Here is a 15,487-nt window from a genome sequence, read left to right on the forward strand (position 1 = left end):
CAATTCTGTTGAGCTATGCCAGCCTCCATTGGCAGCACTGTCAATTCTCTGGTGCTACCACAAACCACTAAGCTTTCTTTTGTTCTCCATGGCCCCAAGGCATCAAAAGCAGTCTTCCTTTATCCGCAGTTTTACTTTTTGTAGTTTGAGCTAGCCATGGTCACCCGTGGTCCAAAAATATTAAATGAAAAAATTCCAGAAATAATTCCAAGGTTTTAAATTGTGCACTGTTTTGTTTGAGATGGCACCTTGCTCTGTTGCCCAGGCTGGAGTGCAGTGATGCAATCTCAGCTCACTGCAACCTCCACCTCCCAGGTTCATGTGATTCTCCTGCCTCAGTCTCCCGAGTAGCTGGGACTACAGGCATAAGCCACCACACCCAGCGAATTTGTATTTTTAGTAGAGATGCGGTTTTGACATGTTGGCCAGGCTCGTCTCGAACTCCTGAAATCAGGTGATCTACCTACTTCAGCCTCCCTAAGTGCTGGGATTAAAGGCATGTGCCACCGCACCTGGCCTAAATTGTGTACTGTTCTGAGTAGCATGATGAAATCTCATGCTGTCCCACTCTGTCCCATCTGGAACACGAATCATCCCTTTGCCCAGGGTATCCATAATATATACACTACCTGCTCGTTAGTCACTTAGTAGCCATACTGGTTGTCAGATCAACTGTCACAGTATCACTGTGCTTGTGTTCAAGTAACCCTTATTTTATTAATACTTAATAATGACCTCAAAGTCCAAGAGCACTGGGGCTGGCAATTTGGATATGCCACAGAGAAGTTGTAAAGTGCTTTCTTTAAGTGAAAAGGTGAAAGTTTTCAACTTAATAAAGAAAGAAAAAAATCATATGCTGAGGTTGCTGAGATCTATAGTAAAAACAAATCATCTATCTGTGAAATTGTAAAGAAGGAAAAAAATTTGTTAGTTTTGTCGTTGCATCTCACATGGCAAAAATTACAGCCATCATATATGATAAGTGCTTAGTTAAGATGGAAAAGACATTAAAGTTGTGAGTGGAATACAGAAATGTGTTATGATTGGTGGCAATCAGGTTTGGTACTATCCACAGTTTCAGACATCCACTGGGTGTCTTGAAATATATTCCCTATAGATAAGGAGGGATTACTGTATGCGATTTCCTCATCATTGCTCCCAGTCAGTAGAGACAGAAATCAGTTCCTCAGTCTGCTCCCTAAAAAGTGAGAATGTTGGATGCACATTCCACTCTTCTTTTTCCCTCCCAAAGGAGAGAAGCCACAAGCTGGGTTTTTCCTACCAATCTCACCAAGCTGCCAGACCTGGGAAAGGGCTATCACAGTTGACATGAAACAGATTGTTTAATCAATTTCAATGTGGCTATTCTAGACTGAGCTTGCCTGCAGTACTGTGACTTCTTAATTGGTTCTGTAGTTCTCATTATAATTTTTTGGGATATATGCTGTAGTTAAGTCAATGTCTCTACTGGGAAATAAGGTCTAGGACTTCCTATTCTGCCATCTTGCTGATGTCATTCCTGAAGAACTCCTTTAATGTTATTATTAATTCAGTTTTCATCTTCTAGTAATGACCTGCTTATATTATTCCTTGCTCATTTCTATAATGGAGTGCTTGCCTCTTTATGATTTATTTTTGCAAGTCATTTCTATATTTTGCATTCTGATCCTTTGTTTCTATTTGTTAACAGATTTTGAAAATTATTTTGTTTATTGTCAGCTGCTTTTTAAAAAATCAACTGTGATGCATATTTTGGGAGTTTGGTGTAGGGAGTACATACACACTGCACTGACTGATTTTTAAGGTCTTTTTAAATAAATTTATAATTACATAATTCAAAAGATCCATCAGTCAACATTCACCTCACAACCAAATCCAAGTCTTTACCTGACATGTAAATAAATAAATCTAAACACTCTTCATGTCTTCTATGGTTCTTCTTACATTGCCAAATCCAACATAATGAAGATTATCTCCAATGTTTTCCTCTAATAATTATATAGTTTAAGGGTTAGGTGCAAAGGATTCCTAAAGGTTGAGGATAAAGACAATTTCTGATAGAACTTGAATTAGCAATAGCTTTACAAAAAAAAAAAAATCACCAAGTCCCTCAGTCCCAGATTCTCTTGGTTAATGATACGTCAAAAATGAAATGCCCACCAATGAAAACTGAGATTCTTTTACAGAGTGAAGAAACATTTGTAATGTGATTAATTGCCTTTTAATTTGTCTGAATCTCTTTGATTTGTTTAGTCTAGATTTTGGAATATCATGTTTCTTAAAATAGGGCATATGTTCACATCAAATGTTGCCTTGTAAATATCGTGTGTGTGTGTGTGTGTGTGTGTGTGTGTGTGTGTGTGTGTGCTGGGAGCAGGAGAAGGCAGAGCCAGGGCAGGCTAGTGTGAGAGCACACACTTGCATCTGTGCACATTCTCCTCTTGCAGAGTGAGCAATCCCAGGGTAAAACTAAGTACTGCTCTTTCTTTTGTGCTCCCTACTGTGTATGTAGGGCTTTTTACCTAATGGGCCCACAAAAGACATTGTGTGAGTTACTTACTGCTCTGTGAAGTTGAGAAAATAGTGATTTTTAAAAGAGTTTGAAAAAACTCACCAATTTGCTATGTATGCCACTAAAATCATCTTTCTATATAAAATACAACCATAACTGAACATCTATTTCCTATGAATTGTAAAATTTTCCTCTCATAACCAAACTGATACATTTTGAAACCTGAGAAGAAGGATGTTTAGTTTAACACCTACCGCCTTTGAGTGTTAAATCCATTAAGATGATTCTCTCTGAGTTCAGACGCTAATGATAAAACCATCTGTAAAACAAAATCAGTTGCAGGTTAACTCACGCTGCAAACAGGATTACATCAGTTCTATCTTTCTTGGTGTGAGTGATATTTCCGTTGAGATTCTCCCAACCCCCATCTTCTCATGTTTTACTCTGTCAGAGTGAAAAGGAAGCAGTGCCATGTCACATTACTAATAACTGGGATTTTATGTTCAATGTCTATAATTCTGCATTCCTATTTAAGCAATGAACAACAGACAGGTCATTAATTTCCTAAGAATTAAAACCAAATCCATTTAAAGAAAAGTTAGTTTACTTCTTCATTTAAACTTCAGTTCATTTGAAAAAAAAAAAAAGTTGTTCTTGTACAAAGCTTCCAAAACACCAGAATGGTTAACAAACATTAAAAAATCTCTTAACATTCTTTAGAAGAGTTACATCAAGACTGTAAGTTAAAATTTCTCACATTTGGCTATAATTTAAGCCAGAAGAAAACAAAGCTTTAATATTAAGAGGTAAATATGTAAAACTATGTATTGAATTTTCTGTTTTCCTTTAACAGAAAATTCCCATCAGGTTATTTGAAATACAAGATTCGTTCAACAGTACAAGACTGTGTTTATAATAGCTAAGAACAGCTCTTCTCCCAAACATCTCTGAGTGAATAAGTGAGATGTGTCCCTAGAAAGAGAGGCTGATTGGTTGGTTTAGGAAAACCATTCCTAGTTTCCTTCTTTCTCATAACTTCCCATCTCACATTTCTTCCGTACATGGCCATAAGTCTGCCCAAGGTAAGAAGAGATAAACAAAGAAAAGTTAAACATCTCTTCTGGAGGACTGAAATATTTCCATTTACTCTTTTTGCTGATGGCACATTCAGCATTAAACATTTCAAAAGTGATAAATTTTAAATACTCACATTTTTAAGCAAACCAGGATAGTAATCTATAGGTGCATACCCAAGACCTTGAGTGAAAAGAGCAACTTCTTTATCAAATCTGAGTGCTGAAAGTATATGAGATAATACACCCTAAAAAACATAAATAGAAAAAGTTAACTTCTTTAAAAGTGAATACAAGTGCCTTTTATGTACAATGCCTAAAATTTATTTGTACATGGGGGTGGTCTCTATGAAACAAAAAAATCTGTTTGTCAAAGTACCCAATTTACTTTGATTCAAAGTGTAAAAGAGAAATGTTAGCATTAAAGTTAACACATTAAAAAGAAGTCAATTTAAACAAACATTAGCAGTGAAACAAAAATATATATCATGAATGAGCAGTGCTTTATCTATATTAAGAATGGAATCTTTATTGTTTTTAAACTCAGTAAAATATGTTTAACAGAGATGATAATTTTTCTTTTCTTTTTTTTTAAGGTCAGATGGGTAACGTGCCGATGTCATACAAGGTTCGAGGGTGGCACATCGCACACACGTGTGTGAAACACCCAATCATCACGCTCATGAACTACAAAAGGATCCAGATATTAGAATTTAATATAAGATAGAGAACACATCACAATTCAGTAGGGAAAGGACAGATTATGTAATAAATGGTGCCTCAAAAACTATTTGTAAAAAGAAAAAAAGATTCTCACCGGGTATTATTCATCAAAATATACTCCAGTTTAATGTAAATCAAAGAGATAAATGTAAAAATGAAATAATACACAAGAAGAAAACAAGAACATTTTTCAAGTATCTGAATGAGAAAGAACTCTGAGAACTGAAAATCCTGGGAGTAAATCATCAGGGAAGAGGCTTGGCTGTGCTCAATAAAAATAAAATCTTGTGTTTACCAGAAAAATAATATGAGCACAAACTAAGAAGAATGTTAACAACAAACAGTACAGATTCTATGTTATCAAATTAATGTACAAAATATATGACAAACACTAACAGCCTAACAATGAATATGAATAGATAATTCATAAGAGAAAATAAAAATAGCTAAGAAACACATAAACAAATGTTCATCCTCCATAATCAAAAAGGGTAGGGTAAAACACCTGTATGGCACTTTCACTTAATGAATTCAAGTTTTTTACAGACATGAATAGCTAATGCTGTATGGGGTTCTATGAAACATGTACTCTGTGTGAGCTCCTGGAGGAACAGAAATAGGGTCTTCCATACAGAGTGCAGTTGTGAATGGCACCGAGGCGCCCAAAGTGTGAGCAGAGGCAACGCAACCCAGAACCCATCATGAAGCTTGGACTTCCAGGGGTGTGCCTGCCTAGAGGTTTGCCACCTGAACAGAGACAGATTACGGGCTAACAGATGCCCTGCCTTATAGACAGCAACTTGAAAAAAATATATTAAATGTCTTCAAAATATTCAGAACCTTTGATATATGTGGCATACATTTAAGGAAATAAATGCAAATATGATGACAGGAACTATGCTCAAAGATGTTCACTGTAGTGGTTATTTCTCATATAGTAAAAATTGTCTAACAGCAGAGACTGATTAATATCCTTATATAGTGGCTCATTGTAAGCCACTAAAATGTTTACAAAGGGGCCAGGCACGGTGGCTCACACCTGTAATCGCAGCACTTTGGAAGGCCGAGACAGGCAGATCACTTGAGCCCAGGAGTTCGAGACTAGCCTGGGCAACACAGAGAAACCCCACCTCTATAAAAAATGCAAAAAAATTAGCTGGGCATGGTGGTGCACATCTGTGGTCCCAGCTACTCAGGAGGCTGAGGCAGAAGGATCACTCCTCCTCAGAAATTGAGGCTCTGCACTCCAGGCTGGGAGTTGAGAGTGAGACCCTGTCTCCAAGGAAAAGAAAAGTTTATGAATAATTTTAATAGTATTTAAAATGGTTATATTATACTACTAAATGAAGAAAGATGTAAAATGTTATACTCAGAAATGATCTCATCAATATAAAAATAATCCACAAATGAGAATGGAAAAACAATGGAAGAAAATATCATTGTCTTAGTCTGTTTGTGCTGCTATGGCAAAGTACCTCAGACTGGGTCATTTATAAGAGCAGAACTTTATGTCTCAGTTCTGGAGGCTGGGAAGTCCAAGACCAAGGAGCTGGCAGGTTCAGTGTTTGCTGAAGGCTTCCAAGGTGATGCCCTGTTGTTGTGCCCTCTAGAGGGGATGGACACTATGAATGCTGTGTCTTCACATGGTGAAAGGGACAGAAGGGCAAAAAGGGCCCAGGGCACTCTCTTCCACCTCTTATAAAATCACCAATCCCACTCATGAGAGCTCTGCCCTCATGACTTAATCACCCCCAAAGCCCCTCTTAATATTATCACATGGGTGATAAGTTTCAACACATGAGTTTTAGGGGATATATTTAGATTACAGCTATCACCAAATGTTAGCAGTTTCTAGGGTGATGCTAGAGACCCATAATAGTACCACCCTAGAGACTGCTAACATTTATATTAACATTATATACATATATTTTTTTCTTCTTTCTACTTTAGTATGTTTCCTAGCCTTCCATACATGTATGTGCTTCTTTTAATACCAGGAAAAATATTTTTTGATAAAGTTTTATTTGGAAATATTTGATCTTTAAAAAAGTCCTATACTGCATTTTGTGATAACACATTATGAGATAAAATGAATTTGCATCTGTGCATATAAATGTATGTATGTAACTTCATACACAAATACTTGGAGATGACAGTCTAATCCAGGGTGGAGGCTAAGGGTGCCTCAGTGATGGGCAGGCAGGCTCCACAGACCCGGGACGACAAGCATGTGGCACACATACCAGTGACACTCTGGGTGGTTACCATTATCACGGTGGTCATTTCAATTTCATCATAAAGTATCTCACACATCCAAAAAGATACAAAATATTATGTCAAATTCCACAAACCTTCAAGCTTAATCATTAAACATTAGAAATACAGAAGAAGCCTTCTATGCCCTCTGCCCTTCCCCATCATGATTCAACAGCCCTACCCCTGGGGGAAACTCTACCCTGAATCTGGGATGCATCCTTTTGTGCAGATCATGTACTTTCTCCCTGTGAGCTCAGACCTGCCTCCGTATCCTTAAAAGAGAATTCAGGCAACACTCCTAAGTCATGTAAGTGGAAACCTGCCATTTCTACATGACATCCTATCTACAGTTTTCAAATTAGAATTGCAAGTTAACAAAGTAGTTTTAAAACATTACTGCTCAGTAGAAGACGTTCATGATTAATAAAAACAACAACAACAAAAAAAACCCCAGCAATATGTACTACATGATTTACAAAAAAATGAATCCACTGGAAAGGGGTAAAAACAGGAACCTTACAGAGTTAGAGTGAACCTTGCTTAAGGTAGAGAGAAGGATGGGGCTACTTGCTTGTTATTGTTTTTTCCCTCTTTCAGTTCAAATCTGCCCCAAATACAGAAAGCGAATAGGAGCTGACCATAGCCCCAAGAGAGTCCGTCTCCATGTTGGTGGTGTTCTCTTCCAACACCAAGTGCAATCTGGGGGAGAGAGGGAGCAGCCATGGCTGGGCGGGCAGAGTCAGGGAGCTCAGGTACAAGCCAGCGTGCCATCTGTGGAAGTGCTTACTGCCAGCTGCGCTTACTGCTGGACTCCACTGAACTTGCGAAGGCAGAGGGTGGGGCCTGCACAGCAGGGAGAGCACTTGGTGCTCTTAGCAAGCCAGGATGGAGCCTGAATCCCCAGTGGGGTGCAGTGCAGGTGTTCTAGGAAAAGGGAAAGCCCGGCCAGGTCTGGCCAGTCATATGTCAAACCCACGCGGAGGTATCCAAGTCAGACCCAGGCAGAGAAGGGAGGACTTGGTTTGGAAACTAGGTGGGCTCCAAGTCGGCAGCAGTCTGGGTTTGCACAGAGCAGGTCAGTCTGATGCTAGGTGAGGGGAGAGCAGTGTCAGAAGAATGCAACCTTCTGCTCAGAAATCACACTTTTGCATTCTATTTGACACTCATTTAAAGCATTTACTACACACCAGGGGCTGTTCTAAGCCAATTACAAATAGCAACTCATTTAATCCTCACAGCCTATGGGTAGGTACTGTTACTGAATCTGGGTTAAAGAGGAAGAAATCAAGACAGTTTAAGCAGCCTGCCCAAGGCTAGTTATTTACTCTATGGCCAAACCTTATAATGAACCTCCCTGTATCCACTGTCCATGAGACTGCTGGGATAGTTTTTAACAATGCAAATCTGAATGCTCTCAGTCTGAGACCCTTACAGCTTCCAGTTACTCTTACTGTGAAGCCCAAACTTCTCAAAGTGAAGCAGCCTGGCTCACCAGCACACCCCACACCCGCCACCAGGCTTGACTTCTCCTTACTAGCCTGTTTGCGACCCTGGAGGACCACAGGCTTTTTGGGTCATCAGGACTTTAGTATGTCCAACCCTTCTGCCTGGGGAGCTCTCCTATGCCCCTCACTTGTGAGAATTGACTTCTTAAAGGAATTCTAGCAATTGTGACAACTACAATTTACCAAGTGCTTACAATGTGTGAGGCACTATGTTCTCTAAGTACGGCATCTCAATGAAAATCCCAGGCTCCGTTTTTAATCAAATTCAATTCAGCGAAGTTTCAATTAAGCCACACATAAACAGGTAGCTACTGTTATTATATACAAAATCCACCCTTAAAAAATCAGAGCGCAAGGCGCTACAAACCCGGTTGGGATGGAAAGTAATGTAGTATGCAATTGAAGGAAACCAGTTTTGAGCAGTAACAGCTAAGGGTCAGTTAAGATTGTAGATGTTAAACAAAACCATGCCCAGGCTTTCCCCTAACCCACAGCCTCCCAGAAGCACTCACACCCTGGGCCTGGGACCAGCTCATGGAGGGTGACTTCCCAATACTGCAGGAACTCCGTCTTGACATTTGATAGATTCAGAGGGTGAGATGAGAGATTGTAAATAATTCTTAAGTAATGTTTAAAATAGCCACAAATAGTTCCCTAGATAATACAGTCATGTATCTCTTAGCAACTGGGACACATTCTGAGAAATGCTTCGTTAGGCAGTTTCTTTGCGTGCAAACATCACAGAGTGTACTTACATGAACCCAGATGGCTCAGCCTGCTGCACACCTAGGCTACATGGGAGAGCCTATCGCTCGTGGGCTACAAACCTGTGTAGCATGGGACTGTACAGAATACTGTAACATTGTGATCTAAACCTATCTAAACATAGAAAAGGTACAGTAAAACTATGGTATAACACTGAAAAAATGGTACACCTGTATAGGACACTTCCCATGAATGCAGGCTGCAGAACTGAAGTTGCTCTGGGTGAGTAAATAGGGAGTGAATGTGAAGGCCAAAGACATGACTCTGCACCACTGTAGACTTTATAGACACTGTACACTTAGGCTACACTAAATTCATAAAAACATGTTTCTTTCTTCCGCAATAAACTATTCCTAGCTTAGCGCAACTTTCAAATTTGATAAACCTTTTATTTTTGTTGAACTTTTGGACTATTACAATCAACGCTTTGCCTAAAACACATTGTACAGTGGTACAAAAATATCTTCTTTGACTATATCCTTACACCATAAGCTTTTCTATTTTAATTTTTTAATTTTTTTTTACTTTTTAAACTTTTTTGTTAAAAACTGAGGCACACTGCCACCCAGACACTTGTCCTGGTCACTTCAACCCCTGGCTCACTGTTGTGCCGGTGTGAATGCAAACCCCACTCTCTGGCTGGCAAGCATGCATGTGGCCAGGACAGCAAATCAAGCATTCAAGCTCCAGGCAAGAGGTCTTCTCAGGTTCCCAAACAGGCTTTCCAGAATTTCCCCAAGATACTGAGACTCAGCCCCTTCAAGGCCTTGCTGCCAAAGAGAATCAGAGAGGGGATCGGGAAGCCGTTCAGACTCTCCAGCCTAAGCTTGTCAGTGCACAGCTCAACACAAATTTGTAAACTTTCTTAAAACATTATGAGATTATTTTTTGCTTTTTTTTTTTTTTTAGCTCATCAACTATCATCAGTGTTAGTGTATTTAATGTGTGGACCAAGACAATTCTTCCAATGTAGCCCAGGAAAGTCAAAAGATTGGACACCCCTGCTCTAGCCTCTTCTGTAGTGAAAATGGACTTGTACCCAAAGAGGCAACTCACTGTCCACAAGGACACCATCCCAGATGCTGAGCATCGACCTCCTGCCTCCCTGGAACAGACCTTATCTGAATCCCGTCAAAGCCCACATTGTCCTCTAGCCTCTAACGTCCAGACATGTGCCAGAATAGCCCCTCAGAACTGTCTTGATGAGATGGGACAAGGGGTGGTGGAGATCCAGGTTTAGAATGGCTGCCTTATCCCTTACTTCTGAGAGGTCTGTACCTGCTGGTTGGAGCCCTCACTCCTTAGGAGGCTTGGCCCATGTCCCAGGAAGTGCCCCCTAAAAGGACCTTCCGGTCTCTTCCTCCTCTGAGGGGAGCGCCCTGGAATGAGACCCTCTGTGCTAGGGAACACGACCTCCATTCGCACAACCAGGCTGACTGGCGCCCTGATGCCTGGAGGCAGGAAGAGATGCAGGATCCAGCTTGTGTCTATGCATCTGTGTTTCTCCAGCTGTGGTGCCTGTGCAAAGAGTAGAACCCCAAAGAACACTGGGTGGTCAACACACAGACACGGCACCCAATACAAGTATGTAAGTTTAAGCTGAATAACAATGTCATATAAAAATGTTATTTCATTTTATAAGAAAATTGAGTTAAATTTTGTAAGGGCGTTAAAATATAATTTTAATAGGAAGCTAAGAAAATTATCTACACTTGGTGTACAAATGACTGAATTTTGGGTAATTCTGTAAAAGCCACTTATGGGTATAAAGAGGGGTCTGTCACTTACTTTATAAGACATCGACTTCCAAATCTGTGGTGTTTTTAACCAGTGCCCTCTGGTGATACTAACATTTCTTAGCCTGAAGGAGCATTTCCATGGAAACCGTAATAGAGATTTCGCTAATTTTGGATTAAAATAATTATAAAATTGGTTGGTTGGTTTATGCTCTTGTTAACCAAATGCTCCTACAGATAGCATATTGCACATGTGTTTTGATGTGTTCTTTCATCTAAGGTCAATTTCCCTTAGTTTATTCATCAAATTTTATTTACTTTAGATAAAAGAGACCTTGCAGTTAGCATGTGCTCTATGAATCCGTACTTTGTTAGAAATACAAACTCTCAGACAAAACTCTGACCTATTTTATCAAAATCTGACCTATTTCATTAAAATCTGGATTTAAAATAACATTTCCAGGTGATTCACATGCACATTAACGATTGTTACTAGCTCTGTCACCCAGGCTGGAATGCAATGGCACAATGTCAGCTCACTGCAACCTCTGCCTCCCGGGTTCAAGTGATTCTCCTGCCTCAGCTTCCAGAGTAGCTGGGATTACAGGTGTGCACCACCATGCCTAGCTAATTTTTGTATATTTAGTAGAGATGAGGATTCACCATGTTGGCCAGGCTGGTCTTGAACTCCTGGCCTCAAGTGATCTGCCCACCTCAGCCTCTCAAAGTGCTAGGATTACAGGTGTGAGCCACCATGCCCAGTCGGTATTCTATTCTTAAGAGGATAAAAAGTTATATGGGTGTACTGATTTGTCAAAAAGGTACAGTAAAGATTATACATTTCAATGCACATACATCTTATCTTATAAAAATAACAAAAAATAAATAAAGGGGTGGGGAATGAGCTGAAGTATAGATGAAGCAGAAATAGCACATGATGAGTAGTTGTTGAAGCTGAGTGTCAGGTCTATTACACCATTTTGTTTATTTTGTATATGTTTAAAATATTCTGTAATAAAACACTTGTATAAAAAGACAAAGTTTATCTATAACATTAGCTCTTAAGATTTTGGCTACCTTTGGAGAGGAAGAAGGAAGAAAGTGGATGTCGGAAGCATGAACAAGCCTGATTCTATCTTGTGGTTACAAAAATGTATTTCCTTGTAATAATTCACTGAGCTTTATCTTAATGCTTTGTGCATGTACTTCTGTATGCATATTATGTATCAATAAAAATTTAAATATTAAAGAGAAAAACTGAAGCACACACACATTAGCCGAAGCCTACACAGGGTCAGGTAATTAATATCACTGTCTTCTACCTCCACACCTTGTCCCACTGGAAGGTCTTCAGGGGCAATAACAATAACATATGTGGAGCTGTCATCTTCTGTAATAACGATGTCTTCTTCTGGAATGAATCCCTCCTGAAGGACCTGCCTAAAGCTGTCTTACAGTTAACTTTTTTTTTTTTTTTTTTTTGAGACAGGGTATTGCTCTGCTCTGTCACCCAGGCTGGCAATCACAGTTCGCTGCAACTTTCAACTCCTGGGTTCAAGCAATCTTCCCGCCTCAGCCTCTCAAGGAGCTGAGACTGAGTAAGCTGAGGCTTATTTTTTAATTTAATTTTATTTTTTGTAGAGGCAGGGTCTCACTATGTCACTCAGGCTGGTCTCAAACTCCTGGCCTAAAGTGATCCTTCTGCCTTGGTCTCCCAAAGCAATGGGATTATAGGCATGAGCCACCACATCTGGATTTTTTTTTTTTTTTAAATAAGTAGTACACTCTAAAATAACAACAAAAAGTATAGTATGTTAAGTACATAAACCAATAACATAGCCATTTATTATTATCAAGTAATTATGTACTACATATAATTGTATGTGTTATCCTTTCCTATGACTAGCAGCACAGGATGTTTGTTTACCTAGAATCACCACAAACATGTGAACAATGTGTTATACTACATTATAACACCTATGATGTCCCTAGATCATAGATACTTTTCAGCTCCATTATAATCTTATGAGACCACCATTGTACATGCAGGCTGTTGTTGATCAACATGTTGTTATAAGGCACATGACTAAACTTCCAACGTCTGCATTGCACGAACTGACTTTAACATATAATGTCCTGGAAAAATGAAAATGTAGTATCTCACTTATCTGCAAGGGATACACTCCAAGACCCTCAGTGGATGCCGGAAACCTTGAATGGTACCTAACCTTTCTCTCTCCTCTCTCTATATATACACACACACACATACGTACACATTGTGTGTATGTGTATATATATATAAAACAAAATTACATATTTTATGTCTTTTTTCCATAATTCCCTAATATAAGTGACTATGAAGTGCCACAAGAGTTTTTTCCCTGAATAAAATAAGTGTTAAGTCCTAGAAACAACATACAGAGGCCAGTATATGGTTACACAGTTTTCAAACAGACACCTCAAACTTTGGTCCTCTAAATTTTTATTTTATAGTAAACTTAAATATTGACGAGCATTTCTCATTGCTAAGAATAATTTTTTTTTACTGCCACCTAGTGGTAAATAGTCTAAACACAAAATCATTAAAGATTAGGCATTGGCTCTTAGACAAAAATAAATTCCTAGAGTCATATAATAATAGGTTCTTTTTCAAATGCTGGCAGAGCGATCTTGGACATCCTTTACTCTAACTCCCTCAGTTTACTAATGAAGCACTGAGTTTCTAACTATACAAATCAGTATTTAAGAAAAGGATGTGGATATAAATGAACAGGTTCAGACATAAAGATGTACAGATTTTATCATCCTGACCATTGATATAAAATCTTTCAGGCGTAGAAAGTGCGGGAACTAACATGGCTGTACCTAAAATGATTTTAAGCCCAATTTCGATTCATGTAAAAGAATGAAACTCTGCTCATGTGTGAAAAGCCATTGAATATGCTTAGATCATGCGAGTGAACTTTCCTAAGAAGGGGAGTTTTAAATAAAGCAGAGGGAAATCCACTGCCCTTGCTTTTGGGTGCTGTTAGTTGTCCTTGCCTCACTGTATCTGCTCCCTCATGTAACAGGTGGCACATTCACAGGCAGGTTAGGAAAGCTGGAGCAATGGGTTGTGGTCTGGAACATGGTCTGGGTGTGGAAGAAGGGTTGTGGGTTTTGCTCAGGCAAAGGGCTAGGAAAGCCAAACTGTGTTCAGTATTCTCAAACTGAGACAGAGCACATATATTATGCTTCTCTAAACAATTTCTTCATCTGATCATTAAAGTCTTTTAGAATTTCCACCACTTTGCTCTCCATGGCATATCTCTTTATACAAAATACACACACACACACACACACACAAAAAGGTGTTGGCTGGGCGTGGTGGCTCACGCCTGTAATCCCAGCACTTTGGGAGGCCGAGGCGGGCGGATCACAAGGTCAGGCGATCGAGACCATCCTGGCTAACATGGTGAAACCCCGTCTCTACTAAAAATACAAAAAATTAGCTGGGCATGGTGGCGGGTGCCTTTAGTCCCAGCTACTCGGGAGGCCGAGGCAGGAGAATGGCGTGAACCCAGGAGGCGGAGCTTGCAGTTAGCCAAGATTGCACTACTGCACTCCAGCCTGGGAGACAGAGCAAGACTCCATCTCCAAGAAAACCGTGCTTATAAATAGGGATCCCTTATTTATTCATTCAACAAACACAGGTTGAGGATGATCTGCTTTCAAGCCACTCTCCTGGGACCACTGGGGTGAGAAGCCCTGCAGCCTGGTGAAGGGTGCTGCAGGTGGGAATAGCCATCACGTGAGTCAGCTTGCTGAGTGCTGGAATGACTCTTGGTGAGGCAGCTGCTGTGGGAACAGAGCAAGGAGAGATGAGTTCCAACTGCTGGGTTTTGGGGTGCTCCCAAAGACAATGGCATCTGAGCTAATTCTGAGGGCTGGGGAAGAAGACAAAGTGGAGGAGGGAGAGGCAAGGGGAAGAGAAAAAGAATGCATGTGTGATGTGGCCGGGACAGGGGAAGGTGACTGGGGAGGGAGTAGAGAAAAAAGGTGGGAAAACCTCTCCTGTCACCCCCTAAGGCTCCCGGCCCCCACTCCAGCCTGCCCCTACATGGCCTCAGCCCACCTGGGCAAACTCACTTCCCCTGCCTTTCTCTTTCATCTCTGTGACTTGGTGACATCAGACTCCTGGCTGGTCACCAAATTCACCCAGCCCCTTCCCACCTCCAGACCATTTCCTTCTTCTGAGAAACCCAACAACCTCCCCGCCCCCATCTCTAGCTGCCAAAATCATACCCGTCTTTCAAAATTCACCTTTCTCTAGGATTCCTGTTCTAGTTCTTGACTGGGCAAGATGTTGTTCTGGAGTCTCTGTGGTTCCTCCCTTGTGTTTCTCTCCCTGCACCTTCCAAGGTCACCTTGCAGCGTAACGGTGAGCCTGCTCTCCTCTGTCCACCATTAGCATGCAGGTGCTTCACGGCAGGCACTGCCTCGCTATCCTTCACATTCCTAGCATAGCTGTGAGCCACACAATAGTCATTCAATAAAGACCAGCTGAGTCAAAACCAAGAGCACAGATTGCTCTCTTACAGCTAGTGAAGAACATCATCGCTGCAGGATTCCCTTGTGACCTTGTTATAGGAGAACACAACAAGTTTTCTTTTTCACAATTTGCTTTCCTAAGTTGCAGGTCATAAAATACCCACAGAATACTGGGAAAACATGACATCGCTGTGTGCTTTTACTTCAAAGACATTAACTTATGTTGGTAACACTGCCCAGAACCTGCAAACCGATGAGGATATACTTTCATTGGCTACGGTGTTGCTTTGGCGCCACTCAGCTTGCAGTAACCTTCGGGTGCTGGGATTAGAACATCCAGGATGGACAGGAAAAGCAGACGCAAAGGACCATCTTTGCTGAAAGGGG

The 15,487-nt window shown here is 40.4% G+C and overlaps 1 protein-coding gene and 1 non-coding gene across 6 annotated transcripts in view; both read right to left on the minus strand.

The window, feature by feature from the left end:
• Positions 1 to 15,487, minus strand: part of FANCC (FA complementation group C) — a 217,988-nt gene that overhangs the window by 69,039 nt on the left and 133,462 nt on the right. For all 5 annotated transcript variants that reach the window (XM_054502579.2, XM_054502576.2, XM_054502577.2 and 2 more), the window contains 2 exons: positions 3,723 to 3,833; positions 2,767 to 2,831 (listed from right to left, as the gene is read on the minus strand). In XM_054502579.2, the coding sequence (XP_054358554.1) occupies positions 2,767 to 2,831; positions 3,723 to 3,833 (176 nt within the window). The remainder of the gene's footprint in view (positions 1 to 2,766; positions 2,832 to 3,722; positions 3,834 to 15,487) is intronic.
• On the minus strand, positions 4,181 to 4,284 carry LOC129044811 (small nucleolar RNA U13). Its single transcript, XR_008504801.1, has one exon. It is a non-coding gene; the product is annotated as a small nucleolar RNA U13 (small nucleolar RNA).

The sequence above is a fragment of the Pongo pygmaeus genome, chromosome 13, assembly GCF_028885625.2.
Source record: "Pongo pygmaeus isolate AG05252 chromosome 13, NHGRI_mPonPyg2-v2.0_pri, whole genome shotgun sequence".
Classification (NCBI taxonomy): domain Eukaryota; kingdom Metazoa; phylum Chordata; class Mammalia; order Primates; family Hominidae; genus Pongo; species Pongo pygmaeus.